Genomic DNA, 22,699 nt, shown 5'->3' with positions numbered 1-22,699 from the left:
CCTCTCTCCTGCAGAGTAATGCTCCCTCTCTTCTGCAGAGTAATGCTCCCTCTCTCCTGCAGGGTAATGCTCTCACTCCCCTGCAGAGTAATGCTCCCTCTCTCCTGCAGAGTAATGCTCCTTCTCTCCTGCAGAGTAATACTCCCTCTCTCCTGCAGAGTAATGCTCCCTCTCTCCTGCAGGGTAATGCTCCCACTGTCCTGCAGAGTAATGTTCCCTCTCTCCTGCAGAGTAATGCTCCTTCTCTCCTGCAGAGAAATGCTCCCGCTCTCCTGCAGAGTAATGCTCCCTCTCTCCTGCAGGGTAATGCTCCCACTCTCCTGCAGAGTAATGCTCCCTCTCTCCTGCAGAGTAATGCTCCTTCTCTCCTGCAGAGTAATGCTCCTTCTCTCCTGCAGAGTAATACTCCCTCTCTCCTGCAGAGTAATGCTCCCTCTCTCCTGCAGGGTAATGCTCCCACTCTCCAGCAGAGTAATGCTCCCTCTCTCCTGCAGAGTAATGCTCCTTCTCTTCTGCAGAGTAATGCTACCTCTCTCCTGCACAGTAATGCTCCCTCTCTCCTGCAGAGTAATGCTCACTCTCTCCTGCAGAGTAATACTCCCACTCTCCTGCAGAGTAATACTCCCTCTCTCCTGCAGGGTAATGCTCCCACTGTCCTGCAGAGTAATGCTCCCTCTCTCCTCCAGAGTAATACTCCCTCTCTCCTGCAGAGTAATGCTCCCACTCTCCTGCAGAGTAATACTCCCCCTCTCCTGCAGAGTAATACTCCCACTCTCCTGCTGAGTAATGCTCCCGCTCTCCTGCAGAGTAACACTCACACTCTCCTGCAGAGTAATGCTCCCTCTCTCCTGCAGGGACGTTTAGCCACAGAGTAATGCTCCGACTCACAGTGCTGCACTCCCTCAGTACTGACCCTCTGACAGTGCAGCACTCCCTCAGTACTGACCCTCTGACAGTGCGGCACTCCCTCAGCACTGACCCACTGCCAGTGCGCCACTCCCTCAGTACTGACCCTCTGGCAGTGCAGCACTCCCCCAGTAATGACCCTCTGACAGTGCAGCACTCCCTCAGTACTGACCCTCAGACAGTGCGGCACTCCCTCATTACTGACCCTCTGACAGTGCGGCACTCCCTCAGTATTGACCCTCTGACAGTGCAGCACTCCCTCAGTACTGACCCTCTGTCAGTGCAGCACTCCCTCAGTACTGACCCTCTGACAGTGCAGCACTCCCTCAGTACTGACCCTCTGACAGTGCAGCACTCCCTCAGTACTGACCCTCTGACAGTGCAGCACTCCCTCAGTACTGACTCTCTGACAGTGCAGCACTCCCTCAGTACTGACCCTCTGACAGTGCGGCACTCCCTCAGTACTGACCCTCTGACATTGCAGCACTCCCTCAGTACTGACCCTCTGACAGTGCAGCACACCCTCAATACTGACCCTCTGACAGTGCAGCACTCCCTCAGTACTGACCCTCTGACAGTGCAGCACCCCCTCAGTACTGACCCTCTGACAGTGCGGCACTCCCTCAGTACTGACCCTCTGACAGTGCAGCACTCCCTCAGTACTGACCCTCTGACAGTGCAGCACACCCTCAGTACTGACCCTCTGACAGTGCAGCACTCCCTCAGGGCTGACCCTATGACAGTGCAGCACTCCATCAGTATTGACCCTCTGACAGTGCAGCACTCCCTCAGTACTGACCCTCTGACAGTGCAGCACTCCCTCAGTACTGACCCTCTGACAGTGCAACACTCGCTCAGTACTGACCCTCTGACAGTGCAGCGCTCCCTCAGTACTGACCCTCTGACAGTGCGCACTCCCTCATTACTGATCCTCTGACAGTGCGCACTCCCTCAGGATTGACCCTCTGACAGTGCGGCACTCCCTCAGTACTGACCCTCTGACAGTGCAGCACTCCCTCAGTACTGACCCTCTGACAGTGCAGCACACCCTCAATACTGACCCTCTGACAGTGCAGCACTCCCTCAGTACTGACCCTCTGACAGTGCAGCACCCCCTCAGTACTGACCCTCTGACAGTGCGGCACTCCCTCAGTACTGACCCTCTGACAGTGCAGCACTCCCTCAGTACTGACCCTCTGACAGTGCAGCACACCCTCAGTACTGACCCTCTGACAGTGCAGCACTCCCTCAGGGCTGACCCTCTGACAGTGCAGCACTCCATCAGTATTGACCCTCTGACAGTGCAGCACTCCCTCAGTACTGACCCTCTGACAGTGCAGCACTCCCTCAGTACTGACCCTCTGACAGTGCAACACTCGCTCAGTACTGACCCTCTGACAGTGCAGCGCTCCCTCAGTACTGACCCTCTGACAGTGCGCACTCCCTCAGTACTGATCCTCTGACAGTGCGCACTCCCTCAGGATTGACCCTCTGACAGTGCAGCACTCCCTCAGTACTGACCATCTGACAGTGCAGCGCTCCCTCAGTACTGACCCTCTGACATTGCAGCACTCCCTCAGTACTGACCCTCTGACAGTGCAGCACTCCCTCAGTACTGAACCTCTGACAGTGCGGCACTTCCTCAGTACTGACCCTCTGACAGTGCAGCACTCCCTCAGTACTGACCCTCTGACAGTGCAGCACTCCCTCAGTACTGACCCTCTGACAGTGCAGCACTCCCTCAGGGCTGACCCTCTGACAGTGCGCACTCCCTCAGGGCTGACCCTCTGACAGTGCAGCACTCCCTCACTAAGAAGGTAGGGAGGCACAAGACGGGAAATTATTGGCCGGTTTGCCTGACTTCGGTCATTGGTCAGCTTTTAGAGTCCATTATTAAAGATGAGATCATGGAGTACTTGGATGCACATGATAGAATAGGGCTGAGTGAGGACGGCTTCGTCAAGGGGAGGTCATGTCTGACAAATCTGTTAGAGTTCTTGTGGTAGTCACCACTGATGTATATATTAGTTGATGTGTGGTAAGGCCCTGCACTACAGGTACGAGGATAGTCCCTGCCTGCTGGCTCCACCCAGTAGGCGGAGTATAAATATGTGTGCTCCCTGTACAGTAGCCATTTTGCCAGCTGCTATAGGAGGCCACACATCTCCACGCTTCCCACACACTCCACTTTCTCTCTGATTATCAATCACATCAGCAGCGAGAATCACCTCAAAATTCTTGTTTTATTCCAGGTAAAATGCCGAATAACAAAGAGGAAGCTTCAACCTCTGCTGAGATAAGGACTTTTCCACAGATCTCATGCTGCTGATTGGAGATCTTTCCTTCTCTTTAACTCCACACACCAGAGTTTGATCAGTTCCATATCTGCCGTCCCCATTCTGAAGGAGCTGACTCTGACTGGGGAACAGATCCCAAATATCAGCACAGCTTCCTGCAGCCACATCCCACCACTCTTCCCCCTGGAACTAAAAACAAAACAGGACAGACGCTGCAAATCTGAAATAAGAACGTTAAATGCTGCAGAAACTCAGCAGGTCTGGCAGCATCTGTGGACAGAGAAACGGAATTAACGTTTCAAATTCACAATGATTCTGAAGAAATCGAACGTGAATTCCGTCTCTCTCCACAGCTGCTGCCAGACCTGCTGAGGTTTTCCAGCATTTCCTGTTCTTGTTACAGTTTAAGGTGTGTCGGGCGGAGAGAATCATTAAGATGGGATTTAATGGAAATGAAACAGAGCCCCGTGTCGGGCTCATTCAGCCGGGGATTTCTCTGCTCTGCCAGTTATTAAACCCTGGGACGTGACCCCGCTATTAAACGGGACCCTGGGACGTGACCCCACTATTAAACGGGACCCTGGGACGTGACCCCGCTATTAAACGGGACCCTGGGACGTGACCCCGCTATTAAACGGGACCCTGGGGCGTGACCCCGCTATTAAACGGGACCCTGGGACGTGACCCCGCTATTAAACGGGACCCTGGGGCGTGACCCCGCTATTAAACGAGACCCTGGGATGTTACCCCGCTATTAAACGGGACCCTGGGGCGTGACCCCGCTATTAAACGGGACCCTGGGACGTGACCCCGCTATTAAACGAGACCCTGGGATGTGACCCCGCTATTAAACGGGACCCTGGGGCGTGACCCCGCTATTAAACGAGACCCTGGGATGTTACCCCGCTATTAAACGGGACCCTGGGGCGTGACCCCGCTTTTAAACGGGACCCTGGGACGTGACCCCGCTATTAAACGAGACCCTGGGATGTGACCCCGCTATTAAACGGGACCCTGGGACGTGACCCCGCTATTAAACGAGACCCTGGGATGTTACCCCGCTATTAAACGGGACCCTGGGACGTGACCCCGTTATTAAACGGGACCCTGGGACGTGACCCCGCTAATAAACGGGACCCTGGGACGTGACCCCGCTATTAAACGGGACCCTGGGACTTGACCCCGCGATTAAACGGGACCCTGGGACTTGACCCCGCTATTAAACGGGACCCTGGGGCGTGACCCCGCTATTAAACGAGACCCTGGGATGTGACCCCGCTATTAAACGGGACCCTGGGACGTGAGCCCGCTATTAAACGGGACCCTGGGATGTGACCCCGCTATTAAACGGGACCCTGGGATGTGACCCCGCTATTAAACGGGACCCTGGGACGTGACCCCGTTATTAAACGGGACCCTGGGACGTGACCCCGCTAATAAACGGGACCCTGGGACGTGACCCCGCTATTAAACGGGACCCTGGGACTTGACCCCGCTATTAAACGGGACCCTGGGACTTGACCCCGCTATTAAACGGGACCCTGGGACGTGACCCCGCTATTAAACGGGACCCTGGTACGTGACCCCGCTATTAAACGGGACCCTGGGATGTGACCCCGCTATTAAACGAGACTCTGCTTCATTTCTGGGTCTCGGCGAGGAGGCCACACCGCGGACCCACTTAGTCCCATTTTCTGCACTAACGAGCTCCGCCCCACTGCAACCCCCACGCCCCAACTTACCAATTAGTGGGTCATTGAGTCCCCCCGCACCCCACCTCATAAGGACAGGGCACCCCCGGGCCTGATACCCAGCATGGGTAAGATGCCACCTGGGCACCTTGGCACTGGAGGTTTGGCTCCCTGGCAGCGCCCCTGCCAGCCTGGCCATGCCACTGGGGCACTGGGGCATTGCCAGAGTGACTCCCAGGTGTCACTGCCAGAGTGACTCCCAGGTGTCACTGCCAGAGTGACTCCCAGGTGTCAGTGCCAGAGTTGCTCCAGGTGTCACTGCCAGAGTGACTCCCAGGTGTCACTGCCAGAGTGACTCCCAGGTGTCAGTGCCAGAGTTGCTCCAGGTGTCACTGCCAGAGTGACTCCCAGGTGTCACTGCCAGAGTGACTCCCAGGTGTCATTGCCAGAGTGACTCCCAGGTGTCACTGCCAGAGTGACTCCCAGGTGTCATTGCCAGAGTGGCAACCGGGTGGAATTGCCAAGGTGACAGGCTGGCAGTGCCTTGATACTGGGTACAATTGGGAGTGCCAGGGTAACACCCTGCCCAGAGACCAGCCACCGAGGGTCCCCGGATCGCTTGGGAGACCCTCCCCCTTCTCCAAGTGCCGATACGCCTGTCCACGTTTGTGGAAACCAGTGCTAAACGGCCCCGCTCCGGGTCTCCGAGGCGATGTTGTTCGATGCCGGGCACTGGGTCGATCCAGCGTGGACAGATTCCAGTGAGACTAAGTGCTCACTTGGATATCCAAATCTGAATCCTGACCTCAATGCGGGGGATCCCGGTCGCAATGCCCCGTGAGATCTCGTGAGGCGTGACAAGGCTGGTAAATCTCACAAGAGGCTCCTCACCAGATTTGTCAGGTCCCGGGTCGGGCACGGCGAGGTCAATAGGTCGCACCCTAAATTTGGCAGGTGGGGGAGGGGGTGTAACATCGGAACTGCAGCAGGCCGCACAGTCCTTTCAATTGTCCCAATCGGAGACCGTGTCGATATGTGTCTCCACTCTGTGTACACAAGGTGGTTCTCGAACATTCTCTTGCTGAACAAAAGCTAATTGTTAGGATGGAAAATGCGGAGCTCAATCCCTCTCCAGTTCCCCATTAACCGGGTGGCCCTCTGTCCCTCCCGCACTTCACTCACTCGGATGTATGAAGTCCCAGATCAGTTAGAGTCACAGACGCCCAAAGCACAGAGAAGGCCCTTCGGCCCATCACACCCACACCGGTCAGAAACAACCACACAACTGAACACTGAGCTTGGGGGAGGGGGTTGTTCTGTGTTTAGTTTGGGGGTGGGTTTGTTCAGTGTTTAGTTTGGGGGTGAGTTTGTTCTGTGTTTAGTTTGGGGGTGGGTTTGTTCTGTGTTTAGTTTGGGGGTGGGTTTGTTCTGTGTTTAGTTTGGGGGTGGGTTTGTTCTGTGTTTAGTTTGGGGGTGGGTTTGTTCTGTGTTTAGTTTGGGGGTGGGTTTGTTCTGTGTTTAGTTTGGGGGTGGGTTTGTTCTGTGTTTAGTTTGGGGTGGGTTTGTTCTGTGTTTAGTTTGGGGGTGGGTTTGTTCTGTGTTTAGTTTGGGGGTGGGTTGGTTCTGTGTTTAGTTTGGGGGTGGGTTTGTTCTGTGTTTAGATTGGGGGTGGGTTGGTTCTGTGTTTAGTTTGGGGGTGGGTTTGTTCTGTGTTTAGTTTGGGGGTGGGTTTGTTCAGTGTTTAGTTTGGGAGTGGGTTGGTTCTGTGTTTGGTTTGGGGGTGGGTTAGTTCTGTGTTTAGTTTGGGGGTGGGTTTGTTCTGTGTACAGTTTGGGGGTGGGTTTGTTCTATGTTTAATTTGGGGGGTGGGTTTGTTCTGTTTTTAGTTTGGGGGTTGGTTTGTTCTGTGTTTAGTTTGGGGGGTTTGTTCTGTGTTTAGTTTGGGGGTGGGTTTGTTCTGTGTTTAGTTTGGGGGTGGGTTTGTTCTGTGTTTAGTTTGGGGGTGGGTTTGTTCTGTGTTTAGTTTGGGGGTGGGTTTGTTCTGTGTTTAGTTTGGGGTGGGTTTGTTCTGTGTTTAGTTTGGGGGTGGGTTTGTTCTGTGTTTAGTTTGGGGGTGGGTTGGTTCTGTGTTTAGTTTGGGGGTGGGTTTGTTCTGTGTTTAGATTGGGGGTGGGTTGGTTCTGTGTTTAGTTTGGGGGTGGGTTTGTTCTGTGTTTAGTTTGGGGGTGGGTTTGTTCAGTGTTTAGTTTGGGAGTGGGTTGGTTCTGTGTTTGGTTTGGGGGTGGGTTAGTTCTGTGTTTAGTTTGGGGGTGGGTTTGTTCTGTGTACAGTTTGGGGGTGGGTTTGTTCTATGTTTAATTTGGGGGGTGGGTTTGTTCTGTTTTTAGTTTGGGGGTTGGTTTGTTCTGTGTTTAGTTTGGGGGGTTTGTTCTGTGTTTAGTTTGGGGGTGGGTTTGTTCTGTGTTTAGATTGGGGGTGGGTTTGTTCTGTTTTTAGTTTGGGGGTGGGTTTGTTCTGTGTATTGTTTGGGGGTGGGTTTGTTCTGTGTTTAGTTTGGGGGGTGTTTGTTCTGTGTTTAGTTTGGGGGTGGGTTTGTTCTGTGTATAGTTTGGGGGTGGATTTGTTCTGTGTTTAGTTTGGGGGTGAGTTTGTTCTGTGTTTAGTTTGGGGGTGGGTTTGTTCTGTGTTTAGTTTGGGGGTGGGTTTGTTCTGTGTTTAGTTTGGGGGTGGGTTTGTTCTGTGTTTAGTTTGGGGGTTGGTTTGTTCTGTGTTTAGTTTGTGGGTTGGTTTGTTCTATGTTTAATTTGGGGGGTGGGTTTGTTCTGTGTTTAGTTTGGGGGTGGGTTTGTTCAGTGTTTAGTTTGGGGGTGAGTTTGTTCTGTGTTTAGTTTGGGGGTGGATTTGTTCTGTGTTTAGTTTGGGGGTGAGTTTGTTCTGTGTTTAGTTTGGGGGTGGATTTGTTCAGTGTTTAGTTTGGGGGTGTTTGTTCGGTGTTTAGTTTGGGGGTGAGTTTGTTCTGTGTATAGTTTGGGGGTGGGTTTGTTCTGTGTTTAGTTTGGGGGTGGGTTTGTTCTGTGTTTAGTTTGGGGGTGAGTTTGTTCTGTGTTTAGTTTGGGGGTGGATTTGTTCAGTGTTTAGTTTGGGGGTGAGTTTGTTCTGTGTTTAGTTTGGGGGTGGGTTTGTCTGTGTTTAGTTTGGGGGTGGGTTTGTTCAGTGTTTAGCTTGGGGGTGGGTTTGTTCTGTGTTTAGTTTGGGGGTGGGTTTGTTCTGTGTTTAGTTTGGGGGTGAGTTTGTTCTGTGTTTAGTTTGGGGGTGGATTTGTTCAGTTTTTAGTTTGGGGGTGAGTTTGTTCTGTGTTTAGTTTGGGGGTGGGTTTGTCTGTGTTTAGTTTGGGGGTGGGTTTGTTCTGTGTTTAGTTTGGGGGTGGGTTTGTTCTGTGTTTAGTTTGGGGGGAGGGTTTGTTCTGTGTTTAGTTTGGGGGTGGGTTTGTTCTGTGTTTAGATTGGGGGTGGGTTTGTTCTGTGTTTAGTTTGGGGGTAGGTTTGTTCTGTGTTTAGTTTGGGGGTGGGTTTGTTCTATGTTTAGTTTGGGGTGGGTTTGTTCTGTGTTTAGTTTGGGGGTGGGTTTGTCCTGTGTTTAGTTTGGGGGTGGGTTTGTTCTGTGTTTAGTTTGGGGGTGGGTTTGTTCTGTGTTTAGTTTGGGGGTGGGTTTGTTCTGTGTTTAGTTTGGGGTGGGTTTGTTCTGTGTTTAGATTGGGGGTGGGTTTGTTCTGTGTTTAGTTTGGGGGTGGGTTTGTTCTGTGTTTAGTTTGGGAGTGGGTTGGTTCTGTGTTTGGTTTGGGGGTGGGTTTGTTCTGTGTTTAGTTTGGGGTGGGTTTGTTCTGTGTTTAGTTTGGGGGTGGGTTGGTTCTGTGTTTAGTTTGGGGGTGGGTTAGTTCTGTGTTTAATTTGGGGGTGGGTTTGTTCTGTGTACAGTTTGGGGGTGGGTTTGTTCGGTGTTTAGTTTGGGGGTGGGTTTGTTCTGTGTTTAGTTTGGGGTGGGTTTGTTCTGTGTATAGTTTGGGGGTGGGTTTGTTCTGTGTTTAGTTTGGGGTGGGTTTGTTCTGTGTTTAGTTTGGGGGGGTGTTTGTTCTGTGTTTAGTTTGGGGGTGGGTTTGTTCTGTGTATAGTTTGGGGGTGGGTTTGTTCTGTGTTTAGTTTGGGGGTGGGTTTGTTCTGTGTTTAGTTTGGGGTGGGTTTGTTCTGTGTTTAGTTTGTGGGTTGGTTTGTTCTATGTTTAATTTGGGGGGTGGGTTTGTTCTGTGTTTACTTTGGGGGTGGGTTTGTTCTGAGTTTAGTTTGGGGGTGGGTTTGTTCTGTGTTTAGTTTGGGGGTGGGTTTGTTCAGTGTTTAGTTTGGGGGTGAGTTTGTTCTGTGTTTAGTTTGGGGGTGGATTTGTTCTGTGTTTAGTTTGGGGGTGAGTTTGTTCTGTGTTTAGTTTGGGGGTGGGATTGTTCTGTGTATAGTTTGGGGGTGGGTTTGTTCTGTGTTTAGTTTGGGGGTGGGTTTGTTCAGTGTTTAGTTTGGGGGTGTTTGTTCGGTGTTTAGTTTGGGGGTGAGTTTGTTCTGTGTATAGTTTGGGGGTGGGTTTGTTCTGTGTTTAGTTTGGGGGTGGGTTTGTTCTGTGTTTAGTTTGGGGGTGAGTTTGTTCTGTGTTTAGTTTGGGGGTGGATTTGTTCAGTGTTTAGTTTGGGGGTGTTTGTTCGGTGTTTAGTTTGGGGGTGAGTTTGTTCTGTGTATAGTTTGGGGGTGGGTTTGTTGTGTGTTTAGTTTGGGGTGGGTTTGTTCTGTGTTGAGCTTGGGGGGGTGTTTGTTCTGTGTTTAGTTTGTTCTGTGTTGAGTTTGGGGGTGGGTTTGCTCTGTGTTTAGTTTGGGGGTTAGTTTGTTCTGTGTTTGGGTTGGGGGACAAGTGCCTTTTCTCGTGACATTATATCCTGTGCATCTGATTTTGTTGCAGCCGGAAGAGGCAGAATTATTTTACGCCGATATTCAGTTCTTCCGTCAGAATAACAGCCGCCCAATGTCACCGATCGTCGAGGAGGCGACAGTGTACGCTGCTGTTAAACGGGCCTAGTAACTTGTAATCAATTCTTTAACAACTCAAACTGCTTTGCTGAAGGGCAGTGTTTGCCGTCGTTAACACCTCCAACAGCAAGTGACGGTCTGCAAATCTTCACAACAGTCTCTGCATCATTTACATCCGTTATTATTGAATTCCCCCAATGGGGCCGATTCCTCTTGGACTGTAGACCAAGGACATTGAGGCCAATGCACAGCACTGGGACCCTGTCCCCAGGATAGTGAGGCCAGTGCACAGCACTGGGCCCCGGTCCCTGGGATAGTGAGGCTAGCACAGCTCTGGGACCCTGTCCCCGGGATAGTGAGGCCAGTGCACAGCACTGGGCCCCGGTCCCCGGGATAGTGAGGCCAGTGCACAGCACTGGGACCCTGTCCCCGGGACATGGAGGCCAGTGCACAGCACTGGGACCCTGTCCCCAGGATAGTGAGGCCAGTGCACAGCACTGGGCCCCGGTCCCCGGGATAGTGAGGCTAGCACAGCACTGGGACCCTGTCCCCGGGATATTGAGGCCAGTGCACAGCACTGGGACCCTGTCCCTGGGCTAGTTAGGCCAGTGCACAGCACTGGGACCCTGTCCCCGGGATAGTGAGGCCAGTGCACAGCACTGGGCCCCCGTCCCCGGCACAGTGAGGCCAGTGCACAGCACTGGGCCCCCGTCCCCGGCACAGTGAGGCCAGTGCACAGCACTGGGCCCCCGTCCCCGGGATATTGAGGCCAGTGCACAGCACTGGGACCCTGTCCCTGGGCTAGTTAGGCCAGTGCACAGCACTGGGACCCTGTCCCCGGGATAGTGAGGCCAGTGCACAGCACTGGTCCCCGGTCCCCGGGATAATGAGACCAGTGCACAGCACTGGGACCCTGTCCCCAGGATAGTGAGGCCAGTGCATAGCACTGGGACCCTGTCCCCGGGACATGGAGTCCAGTGCACAGCACTGGGACCCTGTCCCCGGGATAGTGAGGTCAGTGCACAGCACTGGGTCCCTGTCCCCGGGATATTGAGGCCAGTGCACAGCACTGGGACCCTGTCCCCGGGATAGTGAGGCCAGTGCACAGCACTGGGCCCCGGTCCCCGGGATAGTGAGGCTAGCACAGCACTGGGACCCTGTCCCCGGGATATTGAGGCCAGTGCACAGCACTGGGACCCTGTCCCTGGGCTAGTTAGGCCAGTGCACAGCACTGGGACCCTGTCCCCAGGATAGTGAGGCCAGTGCACAGCACTGGGCCCCGGTCCCTGGGATAGTGAGGCTAGCACAGCTCTGGGACCCTGTCCCCGGGATAGTGAGGCCAGTGCACAGCACTGGGCCCCGGTCCCCGGGATAGTGAGGCCAGTGCACAGCACTGGGACCCTGTCCCCGGGACATGGAGGCCAGTGCACAGCACTGGGACCCTGTCCCCAGGATAGTGAGGCCAGTGCACAGCACTGGGCCCCGGTCCCCGGGATAGTGAGGCTAGCACAGCACTGGGACCCTGTCCCCGGGATATTGAGGCCAGTGCACAGCACTGGGACCCTGTCCCTGGGCTAGTTAGGCCAGTGCACAGCACTGGGACCCTGTCCCCGGGATAGTGAGGCCAGTGCACAGCACTGGGCCCCCGTCCCCGGCACAGTGAGGCCAGTGCACAGCACTGGGCCCCCGTCCCCGGCACAGTGAGGCCAGTGCACAGCACTGGGCCCCCGTCCCCGGGATATTGAGGCCAGTGCACAGCACTGGGACCCTGTCCCTGGGCTAGTTAGGCCAGTGCACAGCACTGGGACCCTGTCCCCGGGATAGTGAGGCCAGTGCACAGCACTGGTCCCCGGTCCCCGGGATAATGAGACCAGTGCACAGCACTGGGACCCTGTCCCCAGGATAGTGAGGCCAGTGCATAGCACTGGGACCCTGTCCCCGGGACATGGAGTCCAGTGCACAGCACTGGGACCCTGTCCCCGGGATAGTGAGGTCAGTGCACAGCACTGGGTCCCTGTCCCCGGGATATTGAGGCCAGTGCACAGCACTGGGACCCTGTCCCCGGGATAGTGAGGCCAGTGCACAGCACTGGGCCCCGGTCCCCGGGATAGTGAGGCTAGCACAGCACTGGGACCCTGTCCCCGGGATATTGAGGCCAGTGCACAGCACTGGGACCCTGTCCCTGGGCTAGTTAGGCCAGTGCACAGCACTGGGACCCTGTCCCCGGGATAGTGAGGCCAGTGCACAGCACTGGGACCCTGTCCCCAGGATAGTGAGGCCAGTGCACAGCACTGGGACCCTGTCCCCAGGATAGTGAGGCCAGTGCACAGCACTGGGACCCTGTCCCCGGGATATTGAGGCCAGTGCACAGCACTGGGCCCCGGTCCCCGGGATAGTGAGGCCAGTGCACAGCACTGGGACCCTGTCCCCGGGATAGTGAGGCCAGTGCACAGCACTGGGACCCTGTCCCCGGGACATGGAGGCCAGTGCACAGCACTGGGACCCTGTCCCCAGGATAGTGAGGCCAGTGCACAGCACTGGGACCCTGTCCCCGGGATAGTGAGGCCAGTGCACAGCACTGGGCCCCGGTCCCTGGGATAGTGAGGCCAGTGCACAGCACTGGGACCCTGTCCCCGGGATAGTGAGGCCAGTGCACAGCACTGGGCCCCAGTCCCTGGGATAGTGAGGCTTGCACAGCACTGGGACCCTGTCCCCGGGATATTGAGGCCAGTGCACAGCACTGGGACCCTGTCCCCGGGATAGTGAGGCCAGTGCACAGCACTGGGACCCTGTCCCTTGGATAGTGAGGCCAGTGCACAGCACTGGGACCCTGTCCCTGGGATAGTGAGGACAGTGCTGCGCACTGGGACCCTGTCCCCGGGATAGTGAGGCTAGCACAGCATTGGCTCCTCCCTACTTTCTTTGACTTGATTTCCCACGTAAATATCACCGGAGATCCGCTATTATTGCCGGCGAATTAATAAAAGTGAATGTGATCAATCTGTCCTGGAACACAAGAATGTGATCATTGATTAGAAATCCAGGCCATGAGCCTGGACCCTCAGTGTGTTTAATTACACTGGTAGATTCAGTTAGGCTGCTATAGATTTGCTGAGTCCTGCTGACTCAGGTCCTGTACATACCAGAGAAACACTGACCTGAATACTGCCCCTCGGTCAATTCAATGTTTCTAATGGTCAGTGACCAGATCGAAGAAAAAATCAATTTGGAGAGAGGATTTAAATCAGGGATTTGTTTAAAGCACTTGGGAGAAAGTTAATACTTTTTTAAAGTTTAAAACTGAATTGTGTGACAAATGTAACAATTTTAAATATTGACCATATTTTATATATGTCAACGTAAAGTTATTGAAAGCCTGGGTTAAGGTATATATTATTCTGTTGCAATAATATTTTTAATAAATCCTGGTTTAACTTATATGCAGACTCTGTGTCTGCAAATGGTGCAATTAAGATGTTGTAAAAGTGGTATATTCATTGATTATAACTGTTTAATTATTTACCTTTATGGGGCTAGTGGATTTTAGGATCTAGAAATAAGTTTCCCTGGGGCTTAGATAATTGATGGTCATGTTTAGCTTTGGTGAGATGGTCATAACCCAGTTAGTGGGAGAGAGATAATGTAATTAAGGGGAGGAGCCAGGTCTACAGAAGGCAATTTAGCTTTGAGTCTCAAAAGACAGAAGGACTTGCAGCTTGCAACTGAAAGGGTCTCTCTTTTGCTGGAAGCAACTCTCTACACAGAGGACAGCAAGTGCCCCCATGTTTGCTAACTTTATTTACAAGTGCTCTGGGTCACTGTCCGTGTGGAGTTTGCACATTCCCCCCCGTGTTTGCGTGGATTTCGCCCCCACAATCCAAATATGTGTAGGCCAAGTGGATTGGCCATGCTAAATTGCCACTGAATTGGAAAAATGAATTGGGTACTCTAAATTTAAAAAAAAACTTTATTTACAAGTGGCTTTTGACCTGTAATGGGCTTTGTTTAATTGGAGATGAAGAAGGTATCAGTTAGAAGTTAAAATGTTTCCCTTTTTTATTAAGAATTGATTTACTGTTAACTGTAATTTATTTTCTGTGATGTTAATGTTGTTTAATAATAAAGTTTGTTTTAACTAAACATATCCCCATTTGTCAGTGGAACCACTCCTGGGGTGAAATACTCTTTCCTCACAGTTTTACAACTTTAAAAAGTAGCGTTGGAGTTCTGTCCGGTATCTGAGCAACTGATCTTCATTTGACACTTTGAAATGTATCCAGTCTCGGTATGGATGAGGGACATCACAATAAAATGATAGGTTGACGGGGACCCATTCACATTATCTGACCCACAGTGAGTTTTGATGTGTCTTTTGTCTATGGTCAACCAGAAAGATGAATCGACTGAAATGGTGTAGTTCTTTTTGTTGACGGTCCATCCTTAAACAAAGGGATGTGTGAGTTTCTCGGACGCCTGTGAATGTCCACATTTAATTAGGTATTTGCTTGATATTCAGGACTGCTTGGCGCAGAATGCCAAAAGTCACATGATTTTCAGTGGCCACATAAATAGCCTGTGTGTGTTCCAAATTTCAAACTTTGGTATGAAAGTTCTGAATACACTGAAGCAAAATAAAGAGCGGTGACAATGTTGGCGGAAACTGTCAGATAAACTAAAGAACATGATAAACCGATGGACAATGTAAAGCACAAAGAGGCCATTCAGTCAATGATGCTGCTGTGAGCTCTGGGAAAGAGCTATCCATGGAGTCCCACTGCTCTAACTCTGAAAGCGAGTTGGCGAGGGCTGAAACGGAAGCGAACTTTTTTTCAATCTTGCATTTATTTACAGAGTAAAGCATTACAAGGACACATCTCCTAACTCAATCCCAGCACAGTTCCAGTTTGTATGTGCCCAAATGAAACCCAATTGATGCTTTCCACTCACCTACAATGAAGGATAATTGATCAATAATTAACACCAGCTCCTGATCTCTTTCCGTAGCTCTGTAATTTCGCCCCCTGGGGAAGTTTTCCAAACACCTTTTTGAAACTCACTATTGAATCTGGCTCCATGCCCCATCCAGGCTGCCTGTTCCAGATCACAACCCAACTTGACAATCATTTTAAATCAGTGTCTCTCTGGTTATTGATCCTCCTGCCATTGGAAACAGTTCCTCCCTCTGCATGGAAAACACATCATGATTCTCAATTCCTGCTCTGCCCAAAGGAGAAGAATCCAAACTCATCCAGTCTCTCCGCCCATCACTGACGTCCCTCATCCCGGGCATCTTTCGGGTGAACCATCTGTGCACCTTCTCCAAGAGCCTGGTGGCCGTCCTCAAGTGTGATGCCCAGATTTGGACAATACTCCACCTGAGCTCGAACTATTGGTTTGCAGTGGTTCACGGGAACATCAATATTTTTGTATTCAGCCTTCTGTTGACAAAGAAAAAGATCTTGTTCGCTTTTAACCAAAAGCAAAATGCCGGATATGAAATGGAAACCCGCCTGCCGGCTTCCCACCTCCATCCTGACTTGGGGAGAGTGACCCGGGACGGGCAAGACAACCCACCTGCCCAAAGCAGGCAGTCTCCAGGCTCAGTCAGACGGGTTGAGGCCATTGTAAGTTTCCCAGAGCCACTCTCCCAGCAGCAGATGCAGGTTCCAGTGCTGCAGCCCAGCCTACAGACTCTTCCTCCTTCCCTGGATGCAGGAACAGTCACTGGTCTCCTTGCAGAGAGCCCCCCCCCCACCATTCCCCTACCTCCCCCCCCATTCCCCCCCCCATTTCCCCCCCCTCCCCCCCCCCATTTCCCCCACCTCCCCCCCCCCCCATTTCCCCCACCTCCCCCCCAACCATTTCCCCCACCTCCCCCCCCCATTCCCCCGGCTGCCGAAGCCATTATTGAATGAAAGATTTGATAAGGTTGGAGAGAGGCAGCATCCTGCTGGAGCGCCCTCTCTCTTCCTTATCGTCCATTGCTTCCTGCTGCTACTTCCCAGCTGGAAACCTTCTGATCGGCTGTCGAGGTTTGAGAGTCTGCTAACTGTGTTTAATTAGAAAACAAGCTTGAGTCCAGACGCCACCGCCCCCCTCTTGGAAATCCCAAAGAGCGACTGCTTCACACTGTGGGGTCAGGTTCAGCATGAGGAACAGTCCAGCCCTTTGTCTCCCACCCGCGGTGGGGAAAATCCTGCCCAATGTTTCAGATTGATGACCTTACGGCAGAACTGGAAAACGGCAGAGATGGAACAAGACTGAAGTGAGTACAGAGGCAGGACACGAGGAGCAGGGAGAGAGGAAGGGGAAAGTCTGTCACAGGGTAGAAGGGGGAGGTTGAATGTCAGAAGGGATGATGGTGCAAGGCAAAAGGAAATGGAATTGAGACAGAATTGAAAATGGTCGTGGGGGAGGTGTGAATGGAAACAGCAGAATCTGAGGAAATGGGAGCAGTGGTTCTGATCAGAAATGGTTGGAGTCAGTGTTGTATTGTGAAATGAGGCTGTGAAATGTCTGGGATGAATGGAGGATTTTAGATATATGGGATTGGGTGAAATCGGGTTAAAAGCCTGGGTTAGACTGGGTTTGACTGCTGCAGTCATGTTTTTAAAAGAATCTTGGTTTAAAAAACAACAAAGCTTTTAGGAGCCTGAGGTACAATTAACGACCGTTAAAGCTTGGGCTAATGCAATTTTGTTTTGATTAAGGGAATTCCCTGGGGAGTTGATTAGTTTCAGCTTGGTGAGATGATGCCATTGCTGGGTGGAGCTAAGGTACCAACATTTTGAGACCGCATTTTCAGTTGAGTTGTGATCTGGGTAAAGGCTCCTCTTTCTTCAAAACTTCCCAGTGTCAGGCCATTCATTAAATACTTCCTTCTCACATTACTCCTTCCAAAGTGCATCACCTGACACTTTTCAGGGGGAAATTTCATCAGCCTTTCCTGCCCATAATAATAATAATCTTCACTGTCACAAGTAGGCTTACATTCCCACTGGAGTGAAGTTACTGTGAAATCCCCTAGTCGCCACACTCCAGCGCCTGTTCGGGTACACAGAGGGAGAATTCAGAATGTCCAAATTACCTAACAGCATGTCTTTCTGGAATTGTGGGAGGAAACCGGAGCACCCGGAGAAACCCACGCAGACACGGGGAGAACATGCAGACTCCGCACAGACAGAGATTTGACCATCGCGTCTATTTCTTCCTGTCACCAGAGACACTCAACCTCACTGTTAACCCTCGGACAATCTTTGTGTCATCCGCAAAAACTTACTGATCCTACCCCCACATAGTCACCTCTGTTGTTTATATGAATGAGGAATAATAGGGTACAATAACCTACCTCATACTTTAATGTTCACAGGAAGCACATAGTCCATTGATCCAACAGGTGACCTGTGGTCAGACACACCACACTCTGAATTCAAGTGACTGATGTCAATCCAAACACACATTATGGATCTCTCATCAACTCTCGCCAGATGTTGCTCACATTCTGAAGCAACTTTTGCCACTGTCTTTCACATGAGCGTTTCCAATCTCAACACTTTCGTGCTTGTTTTGAGAACATTAAAGTATGAGGTTGATTATTGTCCCTTATTATTCTCCCAACCAATGCTTTCCCTCAGGTGCTTTCCACAGTGATCCACCTCCAGGGTTTCCATCTCTCCTTCTGATGTTCCTCTCCCCTGGATCACCATGTGCATTCAGGCTTTGCCTTCCACACACACTCTCAGGTACTCAGCTGTGCCAACAGAACACCACTGCTCCACAGTGTCAGGAGTTACAGACCGTCAGTTGTCTCCTTGGCCCCCGGGCTTCTCACAGACTCATTTGCTTTAAGTCTGCTTCTCACTTTAAACCTGGAGCTTCCCTCGGCTCCTCACTCTTAACTTCACTGATCAGGATCTGTTCCAGATTCCTTTTTAAATTCCTGAACTTAAAACTCTTCCTTTGGGATTGACTTCCTGCAGTTCCCTCTCCCAATAGACTGGTGATAAGTGGGGATCTCCCTTTTGACATGGATCAATATCCAAGACCGTGTGAGGTATTTGGGACAGATCAACGGCAGCCAGGTTTACCCTGCACCAACGCCTGTTCCAATTGGCCAAGGAGGTCTTGATGTTGCACCAAAGACAAAAGCAACAGTGTAAAATTCAGAACCAATGGGGTGTTTGCAGGATGTGTGTCATTGCCGCCCAGTAATGTGGTTATGATAAGCTGAGGCCCAGCGAGCAGGCACACGGCTCACAATTCATTTGACCAATGTTTATTTGAGTATAGCTGTGGGGAAAGGGTCTGGGGAAGGGGCAGGAGAGTGTTACTAAGTCAGAATGCTCATTTGCAGAGCTGGTTCAGGCAGGAAGGGCCGAATGGCCTCCTTCTGTGTGGTAATAATTCTGTGATTGTGTGATTCGGTGCTGGGTGTACCGACACCACAGGGACCGCAGCGATTCAAGTGGGCAGCTCTCCACCCCCTTCTCAGGGACAATTGGTGATGGGCAATAAATGCTGCCCTCGCCAGCAATGCCCACATCCTGTGAGAGAATAAAATAAACACGGAGAGAGAGCTGCAGCGATACATTTCTGCAATAAAACACTTCCTCTTGTGGTGAGCTATTAAACAGTCCGTGCTCACCACCTCCAATTCTTCCAGCATTTGTGTGTTTCAGCCACTTCCCCACCATTTAAATTCCTGTATTTATAAATGTTAGTGCGATTCTGAAAATACTTTTGTGAAGTGAATGCTGTGACCAGATTAGATGTGAGTGTCAAGGAGCAAAGCGCAGAGTGCTCCATGCCCCAGCTTCAGGCCTCGAGTTAGCAGCTCAAAGATTCAAGGCCTTCTGCAAGAGCGCAGTGGGAAAAGCAGATCCCAGCAGTTTACTCTCCCAGGCTGGAATTTTCCCAGCCCACGCGTTCTCAGAGGTTGAAGGCAGGCGCCCATCGATGTGCCCTCATCCTCCAGGCACAGGCCCAAAAATAGCCACTGCTGAGCTGCCACCCTCTGATTGGTCAGTCGCTCTTTCGGGCAGGCTGCTAACTTTAATAGAATCACCATCCTGGCAACGACCACATTAAGTGGCTGCCCTCCAGTAAAATGTGGCTCCTGTGTCCCACTGCCCACCCGAACAGAATCATCCCCCAGCGCTGTTTCAACCCCAGTGACAGGATCCATTATTAAAGATGAGATCGCGGAGTATTGGGAAGTGCATGATAAAATAGGACGGAGTCGGCACGGCTTCGTCAAGGGGAGGTCGTGTCTGACAAATCTGTTAGAGTTCTTTGAGGATATAACAGGGAAGTTAGACAAAGGAGAACCAGTGGATGTGATCTATTTTCATTTCCAGAAGATCTTTGACAAGTTGCCATATAGGAGGCTGTTGAGGCAGCACGGTAGCACAGTGGTTAGCACTGTGGGTTCCCAACACCAGGGTTCCAGGTTTGATTCCCGGCTTGGGTCACTGTCTGTGCGGAGTCTGCACGCTCTCCCCATGTCTGCATGGGTTTCTTCCGGGTTCTCCGGTTTCCTCCCACTTGCCCCGAAAGACGTGCTGTTCGGTAATTTGGACATTCTCAATTCTCCCTCTGTGTACCCGAACAGGCGTCGAAATGTGGCGATTAGGGTTTTTCACAGTAACGTCATTGCAATGGAAGCATACTTGTGATAACAAAGATTTTTTTTTTTTAAATAAGTTAAGAGCCCATGGTGTTCAGGGTAAGATACTGCCAGGGACAGAGGATTGGCTGACTGGCAGAAGGCAGAGAGTGGGGATAAAGGGGTCTTTTTCAGGATGGCAGCCGGTGACTAGTGGTGTGCCCCAGGGGTCGGTGCTGGGACCACAACTTTTCACAATATACATTAATGATCTGGAAGAAGGAACTGAAGGAACTGTTGCTAAGTTTGCAGTTGATACAAAGATTTTTAAAAATAATTTAGAATACCCAATTCATTTTTTCCAATTAAGGGGCAATTTAGCGTGGTCAATCCACCTACCCTGCACATCTTTGGGTTGTGGGGGTGAAACCCACGCAAACACGGGGAGAAAGTCCAAACTCCACACGGACAGTGACCCAGAGCTGGGATTGAACCTGGGACCTCAGCGCCGTGAGGCAGCAGTGCTAACCACTGCACCACCGTGCTGCCCACAGATGATACAATGATATGCAGAGGGACAGGTAGCATTGTGGAAGCAGGGGCAGATGGAATATAATGTGGGGAAGTGTGAGGTTATGCACTTTGATAGGAAGGAGGGAGGTAGAGACTATTTTATCAATGGGAAATCAGAAGCACAAAGGGACTCAGGAGCCAAGTGTAAAATGAGCTAAGTTTAATGGGCAGCTTCAGTCAGCAGTTGAGAAGGCAAATGCAATGTTCACATTCATGTCAAGAGGGCAAGAATACAAGAGCAGAGATGTACTTCTGAGGCTGTATAAGGCTCTGGTCAGACCCCATTTGGAGTATTGTGAGCAGTTTTGGGCCCCATATCTAAGGAAGGATGTGGTGGCCTTGGAAAGGGCCCAGAGGAATGCGGTGTTCTCTGTGATTCTTGTTCTCAGGATGGATGTTGTAAAGTTCACAAAGATCACAGAAGCTAAGTTCATTAACAAAGCGAACATTTATTTACACTACTTAATTAAGCTTGACCATTTACTCCTGTAGTAAACAATAGTCTAATAATCTACAATCTGCACTCAACTAACACTAGTCTCTCCACTCGGTCTATAACTGTACCGTCCTCCCCATCACTGCTCTCTCTAGCTCTCCTCCAGCTCTCTCCCAGCCCTCTCCAGAAATCTGTGAGTCAGTGCTTTATATAGTTCTGCATCTAGCTCCACCTAATGGTTAATTGTGATATGGCAATAACCTTTGTACACAAGAGTGTACCACCAGCACATCTCCTGTCCCACCAGGGGCGACAACACTCTTGACCACTGCTACTCAAAAATCAAGGGCGCCTACCGTTCCATCCCCCGACCGCACTTTGGGGTGTTGAGTGAGACGTGGGGCTGGGGTAGGTACAGGAATATTCAGCAGCAAACTGTCCTTAAGGGGAGTGCTCCCAATGTTAAAGTTGGCTTCTGATAGAGGCCCCTCCCCACCGCGGTACCCTCCCCCCCAACCCCCCCATTTTCAACCGAGACCCAAATGTATTTGGGCTTCTCCCATTGGTGGGAAATCCTCCAATTGAAGCTGGGCGTTAAATGGCCCTTGTGGTCAATAATTGGCTACTTAAGGGCCTGACTTGGGGAAAGGGTGAGCAGCCTGTCCGAGGCCTCCCCGGTCCCAGTGTAAAATGGCCGAGAGGTCAGGGTGCGCGGGAACCCAACGGGAAGTCCATTTGTGCTGTTTCACATTCACCCCTCGCCTAAAAATGCCCCAGTGTGAAAGCCAGGCCCTGATTTGCATGGTCGCATCCTGCTGATTGGCTGGTTGGAGATGGAGAAACACTTCAAACAAAAGTGAGAGAAACAATCGGAAATTACCGGCAAAAACTTCCAGAAACGTCTCACACTGCAGACCAGCCAAGAATAAACAATTAAAAATAAACCCAGCCAATCACACAAAACAGTTTCTCCACCATTTTATTTATAGTATATAATATTTCCTGTGTATACAATCAACATTTTAATATCAAACTCTCAAAAAATATTTCTCCAATAATGTGGATAAATTTATCCCAAGTATTTTTATTCCTGGAACTCATTTATTTCCTAATCCGAGTGAATCTGTGACACTGGGCCCACTGCAGGCTGTGTACTGACAGTATTCCCAATGTTCCGATAGGTGACACATTCCAATGAATGGATGATGAAGGAATGGCTGATATAAACAATCTGGATGGTGTGTGACTGGGAGCTAACTTGGAATTGAAGATGTTGCCACAATGATGCTGCTGCTGTGTTTCTTGGTGGTAGAGAAACCAGGGGAGGGCAGTGTGGTGCAAATAACCTTCAGCGAGCTGCTGCGGTGCATCGTGTAGACCAGCCACCAGAGTGCGCTGCTGGTGGAAATGGGAAACACCACCAATCCCCAGTGAACAGCTCTGTCCCCACCGGTGCCCAGATTCTCAAATGTTGCTGCAGGCTGACCCACCCAGGCAAGGAGCAAGTGTTTAAGTGCACATCTAACATGCCTTTTAGATTGTGAGGAAGCTGTGAGGGGTTAGAAGGTGAACCAGTTGTCCCAGATGAATGGCTGCTAACCAGGTCTAATTGTAGACCAGCATCAGCTTCATCATGAGCAGGGGTGGAGGGCGAGTGTGAAAACATCAGCAAATACCCTCCTCATTGACACAGATCCAGGAGATTATTGAAGCAGCGGAAGATGGCTGAGCCTAGGAGACAACTCTGATGTCCTGGGGTTTTGGTCATTGGCCCTTTGACCACATTTGAATTCCATTCTGCAAACGCTCCTTGGCGCTATCATCAGCTGATTTCAAATTGGTCACCAACCCCAGTCCGGCTCCGAAATCTCCAGTGATCTCTGGCCACTCGCCACAGCACCGTGTCCCATTCAAACCCCTTCCCAGGGATCCAGGAGGAGGCAGAGCACAGGTTTCTCTCCATCACCGGGGCCTCTAGAATTGAGCCCAGACTAATCCATACCTCAACAATCTCTCCACAATCCACACTGACACCCAGGAGAAAGGATTAGTCACTGACCAATATTTCACAATTATTAGTCCTTAATACTGCAAAGCAAAACCAACCGTTACAAATACTTCCCTCAATG

General features: G+C 51.1%; 2 protein-coding genes across 2 annotated transcripts in view; one reads left to right on the top strand and one right to left on the bottom strand.

Moving 5' to 3' along the window:
* The window catches only part of LOC140429275 (uncharacterized), a 151,498-nt gene extending 141,492 nt beyond the window's left edge, over positions 1 to 10,006 (top strand). Inside the window, exon 7 of the mRNA XM_072516070.1 lies at positions 9,890 to 10,006. Within this exon, the coding sequence (XP_072372171.1) occupies positions 9,890 to 10,006 (117 nt within the window). The remainder of the gene's footprint in view (positions 1 to 9,889) is intronic.
* LOC140424943 (E3 ubiquitin/ISG15 ligase TRIM25-like) overlaps positions 1 to 22,699 on the bottom strand; it is an 872,674-nt gene that overhangs the window by 648,541 nt on the left and 201,434 nt on the right. The window lies entirely within an intron of this gene.

The sequence above is a fragment of the Scyliorhinus torazame genome, chromosome 1 (assembly GCF_047496885.1).
Source record: "Scyliorhinus torazame isolate Kashiwa2021f chromosome 1, sScyTor2.1, whole genome shotgun sequence".
In the NCBI taxonomy this organism is placed as follows: Eukaryota; Metazoa; Chordata; class Chondrichthyes; order Carcharhiniformes; family Scyliorhinidae; genus Scyliorhinus; species Scyliorhinus torazame.
The sequence above is the reverse complement of the archived record's forward strand: the minus strand, read 5'-3'. Positions and strand labels throughout refer to the sequence as shown.